Here is a 14,663-nt window from a genome sequence, read left to right as displayed (position 1 = left end):
GTATAGAGGGATATTTTGAAGCACTTATTTATGGAAAACTTGCCAGCTGCACATGTCCTTACTATGGAATTTGATACTAACACAGGATGTAAGACAACTGGCTTACATTTTTGATTCTTAAACGGTTGCAAGTATTTGGTTTGCTTCTGATTGAAAATGAACCTCCCCTACTCCCACAGAAGGATACAGTGCAGAGATGTGTCCATATGATTTGTTCATCAGTTTGATTAGAGCCTCGGCCCCGGGCCGGGTTCTGTTGATCCTCTGGTCGACTCTTACCTCCCTTTTCGCAGGCCATCAATACCTCCGTCAAAAGTAAGATCCCCTGCGTGGTGGTGGAAGGCTCGGGGCAGATTGCCGATGTGATCGCGAGCCTGGTGGAGGTGGAGGATGTCCTGACGTCATCCATCATCAAGGAGAAGCTGGTGCGCTTCTTGCCTCGCACGGTGTCCCGGCTGCCTGAGGAGGAGACCGAGAGTTGGATCAGATGGGTGAGTTGCAGGGGGGGCAAGTTCATGGGAAGGGAGGGGGCGGGCGCCGCCACTGCCAACCTCTACTAGCAGCTCTGGGCGTTTATACTTTCTCAGGGACTTGGAAACTGCACTCCAGCCCAAACAGGTTTTTCCTTGGAAACTGAAGCTCACATACATTAAATGACTTGCCTAGTCTCCATACCTCATAAGGTGTAGCAGATGGGGCTTAAATTCCAGTCCGCCTGTTTTCAAAGCTGATACTCCTTCTTTCATACCCTGATGATATGCTTCTGTGTCTCGTATCAGCAGTGGGGGCTGAGGGGGTGGGGGGTGGGGGGTGAAATCCCTGTGATGATGTTTTAGGAATGCAGATTCTAATTTGAATCTGTGTCTAGTGGAGAAGCTGTTACTATAGAAAGATTGCCTTTCTAAGTTAACTGGCCTGTGATTCATTCACAATCTCTCATCTTTCCTATTGGATCATGTAAGAAATGTGTAAGAAATGTGTACTGATTGAAATATCTCTGGCCTGTATTTTAATATAGTGCTGTGCTTTCTCACATTTCTCTCTGAATCATGACTGGTGTTGACTTGAAATGACTTTCATCTTGTTGACTGTTCAGTTTGTGATAGAGTTCACATTGGCAGGAGTGGGGACGTTCCCATCAGCTCATCTGAAAGTGGCCTTCCATGTTTGGGTATTCTTAGGAGTGTGTGCTTCCACTTGGAAAGTTTGCCATAAAGGAAATAACAGGATGTAGACAGCAAGAGTTATTTTAATCATGGAACCCATTTCATCATTAGAGTGAAAGGTTGAATTTAGTATAAATATTTTTTATAAGTTCTTTAATTAACTTGGTATTTCAGCAGCATTTCATTATAGAAGAACCTCGAAGTGTCAAATTTGGCAAACTGAAATCCTGGAGTAGTGAAGACAATCTTGTTCTTGGTGGCATTTGTCATTATGTTGTTTCTTTTATCAAAGCACAGTTAATTTGCAATATTGTGTTCATTTCAGGTATACAGCAAAGAGATTCATATATATATATATGCTGTGTCCATTTGCTCAGTCATGTCTGACTCTTTTGTGACCTCATGGATTGTAGCCCACCAGGCTCCTCTGTCCATGGGATTTTCCAAGCAAGAATACTGGAGTGGGTTGCCATTCCCTTCTCCAGGGGATCTTCTCAACCCAGGGATCAAACCCTCATCTCCTACATTGGCAGGCAGATTCTTTACCACTGAGCCACAGGGGAAGCCCATATATACATAGGCACAAAAGTATATGTATGTGCATGCATGCTAAGCCGCTTTAGTCATGTCCTCTTTGCGACCCTGTGGAGCATAGCCTGCCAGGCTCTTCTATCCATGGGATTCTCCAGGCAAGAATACTGGAGTGGGTTGCCATGCCCTCCTCCAAGGGATCTACGTGACCCAGGGATCAAACTTTTGTCTCTAAAGTCTCTTGCACTGGCAGGCAGGTCCTTTACCACTAGGGCCATCTGGAAAGCCCCCTATATATATATGTTACATATATATGTAACTTTCTTTTGCAGATTCTTTTTCATTATAGATTATTACAAGATACTGAATGTAGTTCCCTGTCCTAAACAGTAAATCCTTGTTTATTTTATATGGAGTAGTGTGTATTGGTCTTTGTCACTATTTAAAGCAAGCATGAACAAATCAAATTCTTGTAAATAATGAGAAGAATCAAGCCCATTGTCTAGGCTACCAGTACGCGGTATTAAATTAATGAACAAGGAGACCCTCTTGGCTTTATTTAATTTCACCTGCCTGGGCAGTTAGGTGATGATCCAGGGAAGGTGCGGCAGGATCAAAGTGATCAGGACACAAGTCCTTTCTGGATTAAGCCTCACTACTAAGACTCAGAAGATGGCAGCTGCATCTTCTTCCTATACCCGAGAGTCTCTGTTGTTGCTGAATGATGCACTTTCCAAAAAAAGCCCATGTGATGTTCCTACAACATCTGTGTTTCGCAGATTTTGCTAAAAAGGGCAAAGCTAGTGGTTTTCTGTGAAAGTTCTTGCTGGGATTTGCTTGTATCTTGTTCAAGTCCAGTTGAGGGGAATAGAGTGATATTAGCGTCATTGATGATGAAGGCCGAGTTGAAAGATGCGGCTTAGGGGTGCAACCACCACGGACCTCCTTGTGCTGAGCCCCTGGATGAGACAGAGGAACCCACCCAGACAGAGGCAGCCCTGGAGGATTGCCGGCCCGCTGTCAGGCGACACGTAGTGACAGCTGACACTAGAGCACTAGCACCCTGAAAGGAGCAGATCCCAACGAAGAAGCGGGAAGGGGCTGGCTGGGCACAGCCAAAGTGGTCAGTTGCCTATGTCACTCCCCAACCCCGAGCCAATCAAGGGAGAGGTGAAGAATCCGCCTGCCAGTGCAGGAGATGCAGGAAACGTGGATTCGATCCCTGGGTTGGGAAGATACTGTGGAGAAGGAAATGGCAACCCACTCCAGTGTTCTTGCCTGGAGAATCCCTTGGACAGAGGAGCCTGGTGAGCTACAGTCCATGGGGTCGCAAAGAGCTGGACATGGCTGAACATGCATAGACACAAACGCCCTGAATACCCAGGAGCCCGATTTGAATAGAGTGCCCTCCGGGTGAAAATATGTGGGTGAGAGAAATACGTATAACCCACAGTGGTTATTTCTGTTCTCCATATATTCAGACCTAAACAGCTTGAGTCTTTCCAAACATATCAAGGGGGCAACCCCAAAGCACAGATAGAAACCCAAGACTTTGTGTGTTGAGCAGTGTCGTCAAGATACTTTCCTGTGATGGATGGAAGAAATCCAGCGGTCAGTTCAAGGATGCTCGCAGACAAAGGAATAGACAACTCTTAACTCACCCATCAAAGATGGCCCTGGGTCCATTCCAGTGACTGTCCTCTTATTCCTTATGCACATTGCTTGTAGAGTCCAGACAAGGTCATGTCCAAAGGGCCATGCCACCGTATGGGTCCCCATACCCTTTATAAAGGATATTAAAAAAAATTTTTTTTTGATGTGGGCCATTTTTTATAAAGTCTTTATTGAATTTGTTATAATATTGTTTCTGTTTTATGTTCTGGGTTTTTGGCTGCGAGGCATGTGGGATCTTAGCTACCCAACCAGGGGTTGAATTGGCTCCCCTTACATCGGAAGGTGAAGTTTTAACCGCTGGACCACCAGGGAAGTCCCTTTATGAAGGGTTTTGATTTTCTGCTTCAAGAAATCTGCTACGGGAAAGTCACATGAAGCAGGCTAAATGTCAGACACAGTTCACTTTCTATGATTATATTGCCCTTTCTGGGATGCGTATCTAATTCCTATTCATATGCTAATGATTTATCATAATTATAGTCATGTCAATCAGAAGACATACATCAATAATAAAAATTAGCCTGGCATTTAAAAATTAAAAATTGTGCACTTATATGGGGTTTGGCAGTTGGTAGAGATTTCCCAAAAGACAAAGCTCAGGAGTGGAATTATTAATGAAGGAATGCATACATTCAGCCAGACATTCGTTGAGCAAGCTCTCGGGGAAGTTGCGAGTGGCCTCACTGGCCATGTGGACAAGCAGCCCCTAAGCCTGGCGTCACAGTTTCTCATCCTCCTCAAGAGACCCCATATGCTTGCCCACTGGGCCCAGGCCCTTCTCCCACCAGGGCTCTCATAGTTCCCCACTCTGCCCACTCCCACCTTCTCAAGAGCTTGACCCTTCAGCGTCTCCCAGCCTGCCAGCCAACCCGGTATCATTCATTTCCAACACTTGCATTTATTCAGTAGTAATTTATTGAGCACATACTGATGCCTGATCCTGCAACAGACATTTCAAAAAGGAGAGTACACAACAGGGAGTGCCTGTCTTCAGAAAGAAAATGGAAATTAAAAAAAAAAAAATTCCTGTTGAGTGATTACAGTACAGTGTGCTATTTAATTTCCTACCAGAAAAGGGAGTTTTAAAGAAAATTAGCAGCGTGGATACACTGGGCTTGAGCCAAGGGAGCCTGGCCTGGTGTGGGAGGGCCTTTCAGCGGAGGGCTTCTCAGAGGAGGTGATGTGGGACCTGAGATCTGAGTGATGGGTGAGGGTCAAGGGTGAGGACTGGGCTTGTTTGGGGCACAGCTCCTGAGACTCGAGATAAGCCCAGCTCCGGAAGGGACTGAAAGATGGTGGTGAGGGTGGACGCTTTGAGGTGGAGACTGTAGGACTTAGGAGGGGCCAGGCCAGGGAGCTCCTTGAACACTGTCTAGAGCTTTTGGTCTCATTCAGGTGTGTCAGGAAGTCACCGAGGAGTTTGAGGCAGGGCGAGGTATGATCTGAGACTGTTGCAGTTGAGCTCACACGGGCTGCAGTTAGGGGTCAGGATCCTAGGGGGACGGAGTATGGGTGGGTGCCCCTGCAGAGTCCTCTGGGTTCCATCCATTTGCTCTGTATCCATGTTCATCTTCTTCTTCTTCCTTTTAATTCCAAAGGAAAAGTTGTCCTGGCCCTTCTGTGCTGCCCACCCCCAGCTGGCCCCAGAATCCTGGGACCTGGACCCCTCCTCACCTGTCATTTCTGGCCAGGCCCCTTTCCTTTGCGTGAACAAAGGCCGCCAGCGTGGTGGGAGGACCCTTCCCTTCCTGCCGTCAGCCCCTCTCCCTCTCCGTCAAACTCACTGTGGTCTGTGCCTTCCTGCAGTTTTCATCTATTTCCTCGTCACCCTAGGATGCTTCTTGAATGAAGCCCTTGGACACCACCTTTCCCAGGAAACTGCAACCTTAAGGTCACCTCCTAAAGTCAAAATTCAAGGGCGCTCCTTTTTTCTTTTTAAAAAATTGAACTCAAGTTATAATACTGTGTTCTATCAGGTGTACAGCCAAGTGATTGAAATATATATATGCATATATAAATAAATGTACTTACTGTTGTTGTTGTTCAGTCGCCCGGTCGTGTCTGACTTTTTGTGCCCCATGGACTGCAGCACACCAAGCCTCTCTGTCCCTCACCATCTTCTGGAGTTTGCCCAAGTTCATGTTCATTTCATCGGTGATGCTGTCGAGTCATCTCATTTTCTGACCCCCCTTCTCTTTCTGCCCTCGATCTTTCCTAGCATCGGGTACTTTTCCAATGAGTCAGCTGTTCCAATCAGATGACCAAAATACTGGAGCTTCAACCTCAGCATCAGTCCTTGCAGGGAATATTCAGGGTTTATCTCCCTTAAGATTGACTGGTTTGATCCCCTTGCTGTCCAAGGGACTCTCAGGGGTCTGCTCCAGCAACACGATCTGAAGGCATCAATTCTTTGGTGTTCTGCCTTCTTTGTGGTCCAGCTCTTACAACTGTGCGTGACCACTGGGAAGACCGTAGCCTTGACTCTGTGGACCTTTGTCGGCAGAGCAGCGTCTCTGCTTTTCTAGGTTTGGCATTGCTTTCCTGCCAAGAAGCCACCATTTTCTGATTTCACGGCTGCAGTCACTGTCCTCAGTGGTTTTGGAGCCCAGGAAGAGGAAATCTGTCACTGCTTCCACATTCTCCCCTTCTATTTGCTATGCGGTAATGGGGCCGGATGCCATGATCTTAGATTTTTAAATATTTAGTCTTAAGCCGGCTCTTTCACTCTCCTCCTTCACCCTCACCAAGAGGCTCTTTAGTTCCTCTTCGATTTCTGCGATTGGAGTGCTATATCTGAAGTTGTTAATGTTTTTCCCGCCTGTCTTGATTCTGGCTTGTAACTCACCCAGCCCGGCATGTCTCATGATGTGCTCAGTGTATAGGTTAAACAAGCAGGGTGACAGCAGACAGCCCAGTCGTACTCGTTTCTCGATCTTGAACCAGTCAGTTGTTCCATACAGGGTTCTAACGGTTGCTTCTTGACCCACATATGGGTTTCTCAGGAGACAGGTAGGATGGTCTGGTATTCCCATCTCTCAGCTTTCCATAGTTTGTCATGATTTACATGGTCAAAAGCTTTAGCATAGTTGATGAACAGAGACAGATGTTTTTCTGTACATATATATGTGTGTGTCTATATATAAGAATAAGAATATATGTACACACATATTTTTATGTAAAGAATATGTATATATTATTTTCAGATTCTTTTCCATTAAAAGACATTACAGGGAATTCCCTGGTGGTCCAGTGGCTAAGACTCTGTACTCCCAATGCAGGGGGCCTGGGTTCAATCCCTGGTCAGGGAACTAGATCCCACATGCCACCACTAAGACCAAGAACAGCCAAATAAATAAAAATACATTAAAAAAAAAACAAGACATTGCATATAGTTCCCTGTGCTATACAGTAAACCCTTATCATTTGGACAATCCTTGCTGTTTTATATTTAGTAGCATGTATCTGTCAGTCCCATACTATTAATTTATCCGTCCCCTCCCCTTCCCCCTTTGGTAACCATGAGTTTGTTTTCTGTCTGTGAGTCTGTTTCTGTTTTCTAAATAAGCTTATTTGTATTATTTTTAGATTCCACATATAAGTGATATATAATTTGTCTTCCTCTGTCTTACTTTGCTTAGCACCATCCATGTTGCTGCAAATGGCATTATTTCATTCTTTTTTTATGATTGATATTCCATTGTGTGTGTGTGTGTGTGCATATTTACCACATCTTTTTTGTCCATTTATCTGCTATGGTTGCTTATGACCTGGCTATTGTAAGTAGTGCTACTCTCAACATTGGAGTGCGTGTATCTTTTCAAATCAGGGTTTTCATCTTTTCTGAATACATGCAAGAATGCATATATAGCCAACCTGACCTGAGGCTTCCCTCTCTGCCCAGCCAAGACTGTAGTTCCAGATCTTCATGTCCAAATGTTGCCGGGAAAACCCACCACCGCCTTGAACTCCGTGTAACCACAGCCAGACTCGCTTCCTCCTCTAGAGGGAGCTCTTCATTTGCAAGCTCCCTCCAAGCTGGCCTGAAACCTTAGAATCAGGAGGGGCTCTGCCTCTCCCCAGGCTCTTTTTTTCTTTTGTCTTTTATTGACCAGGGATCAAACCTGCTTCCCACTACTGGACTGCCAGGGAAGTCCCTCCCCCAGCTCGTGAATCTTACAAAATGTCTTAAAATTAAACATTACAGAAAATCACAAAGGAAAATATAGAGAATCCCTCATCTCTTTATTTAATCACCACGTTGTCTTGGCTTTTATACACATTGAATTTTCCTTTCTATAGTCTAAGCCCTTAGGACCACACTTGGACAATTTCTATGATTTTTCTGTTGTCTTTTCCTGATTTATTCACTCACTCAATGATTGAGTATCTACCATGTGTCACATACACACACTCACACTCAGCCCTAGTCATTTTATCTTGCAGCTTTCTGATAGGTTCTTTTGATATACCTGTCCTTATAGAAGCAGTGCTTTATGCTCATTGTGGTCAAGGACTCACTGTTTCAATTTAGAAATTAGATGCTGCGAGTATGGGCACTGAGAGGAGGGAAGGAAATCTGAAACATTCCTATAGGTCGTCTTTAAAAAAAATGGAACGAGACATTCCTCACCAAAAGAGAGAGAAGTTTATACTCCTCGGGCCTGAAATCAGTTGGCTGACAATTCTGCTCTTTAAATCTTGCCAGCTCAAAGAAATTGTCGAAAGTTCTCACCTATTAACAGTTATTAAAATGGAAGAAGCAGGGGATGAAATTGTGAGCAATGCGATCTCCTATGCGTTGTACAAAGGTGAGTAAAAGTGGCTCTTCTAGAAATGTGACTTTCTGTGGCTTTTAATGGCTGGCATTTATTTTTTACACAGCCTTACTGGAAATATAATCTTGCATTTAATTTTGATTATCATAGGTTGAAAGTTAGAATAACTATTATTGACCTCCTTGGATGTATGTATTTAATAGAACAAGAATTTTTATGTCATTGAAATACTGGTTAAATATGATCACGGTGCTTTCCAAAGAATTGTCTGCAGTAGTGGTTTAAAATCTTTTTCTGAGCCTCAGACACCTGGGAGAATGTGATAAAAGCTGTGGACCTTTGTCCTAGGATTCCACATCTGTGTACACATGTACACACACACTTCACACACAGATGATTCTGCATTCAGTTTCAGGGGCTAACACACCTCCTGAAGCTTGTGAATGAACCTGAGTTTTAAATTCTCATGTGTGAACTTTGCTTCCTGAGAATCCCATCCAGGTGAAATTACCTGACAAAGACCGTGCGGAGTTGAACCGCATGATTAATATCTGTAAGGTATGCAGAGCAGCGCAAGGCACCTCGGAAGTGCATTTTTAGCATTAACTATTTATTAGAAACATTCTTGTGGTACTTGTCAGAAATGTGGTTGTAAGGATATTTATTGAAATGGGGCTACATCTGTAGAGATACACAGATACAGAAAATAATAGCTCTGGAAAAGACAAGTAGAACATTGTTATAATATAGCTCTTTATTTCATAGATTTAGATATAGTATAAGTCAGATGTGGCTCTGGAAATGTAATATTTATGGAATCTGAATCTATAGGAAAATATCATTATGCCATAGTTACACTGTTAGGATATGGAATGGAAAGATATTATCACCTAAATTGATCCTCATCATATACTTTGGGGCATAGAGAATATGGATAAGAATCAGTGAAAATAAAGTGTCAGTGAAATGACAGCTCTGAGTGTCTGATTCCTTTTTTTTTTTTGATCTGGACCATTTTTTAAAAACCTTTAATGAATATATCATAATATTGTTTCTGCTTGTTATGTTTTGGTTTTTCGGCTGCAAAGCATGTGGGAATCTTAGCTTCTTGTCCGGGGATTGAACCCACATGCCCTGCACTGGAAGATAAAGTCTGAACCATTGGACCACCAGTAAAGTCCCTCTAAGTGTTTGATTCTAAGAGAACATGTTCAGAATCTCCTTTGACAAATGGCTCTGATAGTTGGCCATATGGAATGGTTCTGATGCTCTTGTTTCTGGGTGTTTGGTAAGTTGACTTTTTCCCTGTCCTCTTACAGCCTTTAGCACCAATGAACAAGATAAGGATAACTGGAATGGGCAGCTGAAGCTTCTGCTGGAATGGAACCAGCTGGACATAGCCAATGATGAGATTTTCACCAATGACCGCCGATGGGAGGTAAATAAGAAGTCCTCTTTGGTGACTCCAGTGGCAGGTCTAGTCCGTTTCTAAGAAGGCCTTTGATACTGAATCTTGAAATGGACGCTCTGTCTGGTGCATCTGTGTTGCTAGGCCTCATTTTCTTCATCTGTTCTTGCTGTTGTTCAGTTGCTAAGTTGTGTCTGACTCATTTCGACCTCATGGACTGCAGCGTGCCAAGCTTCCCTGTCCATCACCATCTCCCGGAGTTTGCCCAAACTCATGTCCATTGAGTCGGTGATGCCGTCCAACTATCTCGTCCTCTGTCACCTCCTTCTCCTTCTGCCTTCAATCTTTCCCAGCATCAGGGTATTTTCCAGTGAGTTGACTCTTCACATCAGGTGGCCAAAGTATTAGAGCTTCAGCATCAGTCCTTCCAATGAAAGTTCAGGATTGATTTCCTTTAGGATTGGCTGGTTTGATCTCCTTGCTATCTGAGGGACTGTCAAGAGTCTTCTCCAGCACTTCTTCATCTGTAGTATGGGATAATAACATTGACTTTGTAGGTTGGTTGTAAAGAGATAATAAAACTAAATACACTAATGTAAGGTAGCATCAAGCCACCAATATCATCTAAAGTTTACAGCTTTTCAGCTGTGACGTGAGAGGCAATTCTCCATCTGGGTGTAGAGGTGAAGATTTCCTCTTGGGGGAAGTATATGCTCGACAGCGGTACTCATTTTGTGCCCTACTCTACCTTCCTAGCCAAATTCTAATGAGAAAACTGTCAGACGTGAGATGCATAAGAGACAAATAGAACAAGTTGATTGAAGACATACAATGAATATCATAGAAAATTGGGCCTCCCCCAGGCAAACCTGTGCCTCCAATATGGAAGTTGTATGTCCAGGAAATCTGTATTTTTTCCCCAGTAAGCTGACTTTTCTCATTTAGAATTATTTTTTTCACATTTATTCAGCTGCACTGAGTCTTGGTTGCAGTATGCGGGATCTTTCATTTCAGCATGGGAACTCTTAGTTGCAGGATCTAGTTCCCTGACCAGGGATCAGACTCGGGCCCCCTGCCTTGGGAGCACAGAATCTTAACCACTGGACTGCTAGGGAAATCCCTCTCACTTTGAATTTGATGACAGCTGTAAGGCTACACTTTCCAGCAGCATCCTCTTGTATACAACTCAACTGAGATCCACTTCAGGAATTCTGTTTCATAGGAACAATTACAAAATGTCACACATGGATCCACATAGCAGGGGCTTCTTTGTTTTCAGCTCTTCAGTCATTGGTGGGCAGTGAGAATTTCATTTTATATGTGTATAACAGTATAAGGCATGTGTATTTCATAACTTTGTATCCTTCCCAGTCAGACTCAGAAAACTTTTAGGCCCATTATCATATAATCAAAGATGAAGAATTCATTTATACTAACGTGATCAATTTTAATAATAGAATACAAATAAAGTCATGGTTTATGGACATTTAAATTATTCATTTCTTTAGCAAACACTATCTTTGTTTGGTTTTTGCAGTATAATGAGCCCTATCTCATATGGCAAGCCTTGAGTTAGTTGAGGGAAAGTAGAATTGCAAGTAGATTTAGTTAATTGATTCGTAAATGAACCCATGTGTGTGAACTGTCCTATTTAAGTGAGGTTAGATGGTACAAATAAACATAAAGTTGGGCATATATTGAATTGATCATTTAATTTTACTAGCTTAGATAAAGATAGTTAAGCATGAAGGGTCTAATGGTTGAGAGAATGGACTCTGGAGCCAGCTCCTCTGCATGACTTAACCTCTGCAAGTTACTTAACCTTTCCATGCCTCCATTTCCTTGCACAGTGGTGAGTTGGGGTCAGCTCATACTGTTTTTGGAGAAGGCAATGGCAACCCACTCCAGTACTCTTGCCTGGAAAATCCCATGGACAGAGGAACCTGGTAGGCTGCAGTCCACAGGGTTGCTGGGAGTCGGACACGACTGAGCGACTTCACTTTCACTTTTCACTTTCATGCATTGGAGAAGGAAATGGCAACCCACTCCAGTGTTCTTGCCTGGAGAATCCCAGGGACGGGGGAGCCTGGTGGGCTGCCGTCTCTGGGGTCGCACAGAGTCGGACACGACTGAAGTGACTTAGCAGCAGCAGTAGCAGCCATGGGTACCACGGGGGCGGGGCGGGGGTGGCATTCTGATGGCATTTTGGGAGCCTGTTCTGAACTTGAATCTCTAAAGGCATCTTGACCTGTGTTACCTCATTTCATCCCCACAAACACCTACTTTACAGATGAGAAAAATGAGGTTCAGAGACACAGTCTCATTCAAGGTTGCACATAAGGTAAGGTAATGGTAAAACCAAGGTGTGGAGACAAAGGTGTGTCTGACTCTGAAGCTGTTCTCTTTTCCTGTGTGCCAGGGGTTCTCAAAGAGTGACCCCTGGACCGGGGGTAGCATGGACTTAACCTGGAAGCTGGTTAGCAGTGCAGATCGTCAGGTCAGCCACTGCTTTCTGCCTCTGTCCCACTGGGAGCCACAGTGTGGGGACTGAAGGGCCCCTTGCCAGTTCCCTGCCGGGGTCCAGCCCTGCCTGATCCAGGGTATTTGAAGGAGAGACAGCATAGGCAACCTATTTATTTAAATATTTTATCAAAGATATAAAGAGTAATAGAATGAGGATAGCTCAGTGAGGAAATTCAGTGGAGAAAAGAGGCTGAGTAGCTTGGTTTACGTGGGAGACCAATAAAACTTCAAGACAAGAAGTTTGCACCACTTACGTAGGCCGCAGGCGTCCTTCCGTTCTCCCGAAGGAGAGGAGACACTGAGGCCTCCCCGGTTGGATCTTAGAAGCCCAGGCATAATTAGTAAGCATGGTGGCTTCCGCGCTCCAGATGGAGACTCAGCCAGAGTGAGAGAGAGAGCGACATGGGGAGACCAAGTTTCGGTGAACAAGGCCCGCACTTTATTTTCCAAAGTAGTTTTTATACCTTAAGTCATGCATAGAGGATAATGGGGGAAGGGGTGGAGTCATGCAAGGACAGCAGTTCCTGGTTCTAATTGAAGCCAGGCTTTCAAACTTATCATATGCAAAAGTTCAGGTGAATTACATCATCTTCTGGCCAGGAGGCCTGTTAACATTTTAAGAAACTTATTTTTCTCTAAAGGTGATTATTCCAAAGTCAGGAGCCACCCTCCAAAAGCATTAGATAAAGTTGCATTCCTATAGGGCAAAGGTGTGGTGGGCTCAATCAAGAAAAGAATTAACTCAAGGGTCCAAGGTTACAAACATTAAAGCTACTACTTACACCAATTATATTAATCAATACACTGCCAGGGACACAGCAGGTAAGGGATGCAGAGACTTAGCAGAAAACATTGGCCCAAAAAGTGAAAAACCCTTCACCAATACAATTTCTAATCGATCTTTTAACTGCTCAAAGGACTCTGTATTAGACAGTTTGGAACATCTCCCGCCTCTCACAGTTGGGAGGCTCTGAACAATCACATGTGGCTGGAAAAACCTATTCAGGCAGGCTAGGATTTCCAAAGGAGTTTGTAGGTTGAAACACTGTCACACCCAGGAATTGTTAACTGGAGCTGTAAGCTAACTCTTTTTTCAGAGAGAGGTAGTGGGGGACAGCCCCCCATAAAGTCAGAGGTGTAGGTGAGAGCACAAAGCAGAAAGTAGGCAGACTCTGGTTTTGGGGGGTAGATGCTCGAGAATTTCCAGGGGGACTCCTGAGGCTCGATCCCGCCTTTGCGTATGCTGAGCCTCCTTCCTCATGACCTTTGTCATGGGTGGAGTTCCTCACACTGGCTCCCCGCAGTGATAGAATTCCAGTTGAGCTATTCCAGATCCTGAAAGATGATGCTGTGGAAAGTGCTGCACTCAATATGCACTCAGTATGCAATATGCCGGCTCCTGGCAGTTCCCTCTGCAGGTAACGTGTGATCCTGCTGAGACCAACATCAGACAGAAACAGAAACCGCTAATGATGCCCTTGGCCGGGGATATTCCCCTGAACTGGGGCTCAGTCACGTCCAGTGAGGAGAGTGGATTGGGTGGGCGGCAAGGAGATGTGTGTGGGTTTGGCGCTGCAGCGCCCAGGCTCCTGGAACTGCCCCCACTGGCTCCAGCTGATGGTTCTCTGTGGTGTCAGATCTTCTGGTGTTTACTCGTGAGTGTTATTCGCTCCGTCATGTCTGACTCTTTGTGACCCCATGGACTGTATGTAGCCCGCCAGGCTCCTCTGTCCATGGGATTCTCCAGGCAAGAATACTGGAGCGGGTTGCCATTCCTTGTTCCAGGGGATCTTCCTGACCCAGGGATTGAACCCAGGTCTCCTGCATTGCAGGTGGATTCTTTACTGTCTGAGGCATCTGGATTTTAATGCTGGAATTGTGGATTTTTATGAACCATCTAATTTTTTATTAATTTTTATTGCGGTATAGTTGCTTTATAGGACTTTATAGTGGTTTTGTAGGACTTCCCTTTAGCTCAAGTGGTGAAGAATCTGCCTGTAATGCAGGAGACCAGGGTTCAATCCCTGGGTCGGGAAGATCCTTTGGAGAATGGAATGGCAACCCCCTCCAGTATTCTTGCCTGGAGAATCCCATGGACAGAGGAGCCTGGTGGGCTACAGTGCATGGGGTTGAAAAGAGTCGGACACGACTGAGCGACTAACACACACACATGGTTGCTTTAGAGTGTTGTTATTTTCTGCTGCACGGCAAAATGAATCAGCCGTACGTGTGCACATGTCCCCTCCCTTCCGGATTTCCTTCCCATTTAGGACACCATGGTGCATTGAGTTCCCTGTGTTATACAGTATATTCCTATCAGTTTTCTATTTTATATATGGTCTAATTGTTAATGTTGGCAACTGAATCAAACTGTAAAAAATATTGGGTTGGTCAAAATATTCATTCAGGTTTTGAAACACACGAGCGAACTTTTGGGCGACCCAGTACTAAGGAGGACGTTGGGAACCAGTGGTGTGATCTGTGGACCACTGGTTTGTGCCTGAAGAATGTATTCATTATTAAGATTTTCAATAGGCTTCTATGGGATAAGACTTATCAGGAGCTCAGACAGTAGAGATAAAGGGA

General features: G+C 44.4%; 1 protein-coding gene across 7 annotated transcripts in view; it reads left to right on the top strand.

Moving 5' to 3' along the window:
- The window catches only part of TRPM8 (transient receptor potential cation channel subfamily M member 8), a 92,246-nt gene that overhangs the window by 19,635 nt on the left and 57,948 nt on the right, over positions 1-14,663 (top strand). For 5 of the 7 annotated variants that reach the window (XM_086376956.1, XM_086376952.1, XM_086377006.1 and 2 more), the window contains 3 exons: positions 294-491; positions 8,077-8,179; positions 9,466-9,584. In XM_086376956.1, coding sequence (XP_086233082.1) covers positions 294-491; positions 8,077-8,179; positions 9,466-9,584 — 420 coding nt within the window. Of the gene's footprint in view, positions 1-293; positions 492-8,076; positions 8,180-9,465; positions 9,585-11,277; positions 11,407-11,844; positions 11,896-14,663 lie in introns of those variants that run through there. The other 2 variants (XM_086376964.1, XM_086376975.1) reach the window with 2 other exon arrangements.

This window comes from Bos grunniens, chromosome 3 (genome assembly GCF_055505025.1).
Source record: "Bos grunniens cultivar Pamir isolate PY7600 chromosome 3, Bosgru_T2T1.0, whole genome shotgun sequence".
NCBI classification, from domain to species: Eukaryota; Metazoa; Chordata; class Mammalia; order Artiodactyla; family Bovidae; genus Bos; species Bos grunniens.
This window is presented reverse-complemented; position numbering and strand designations above follow the sequence as displayed.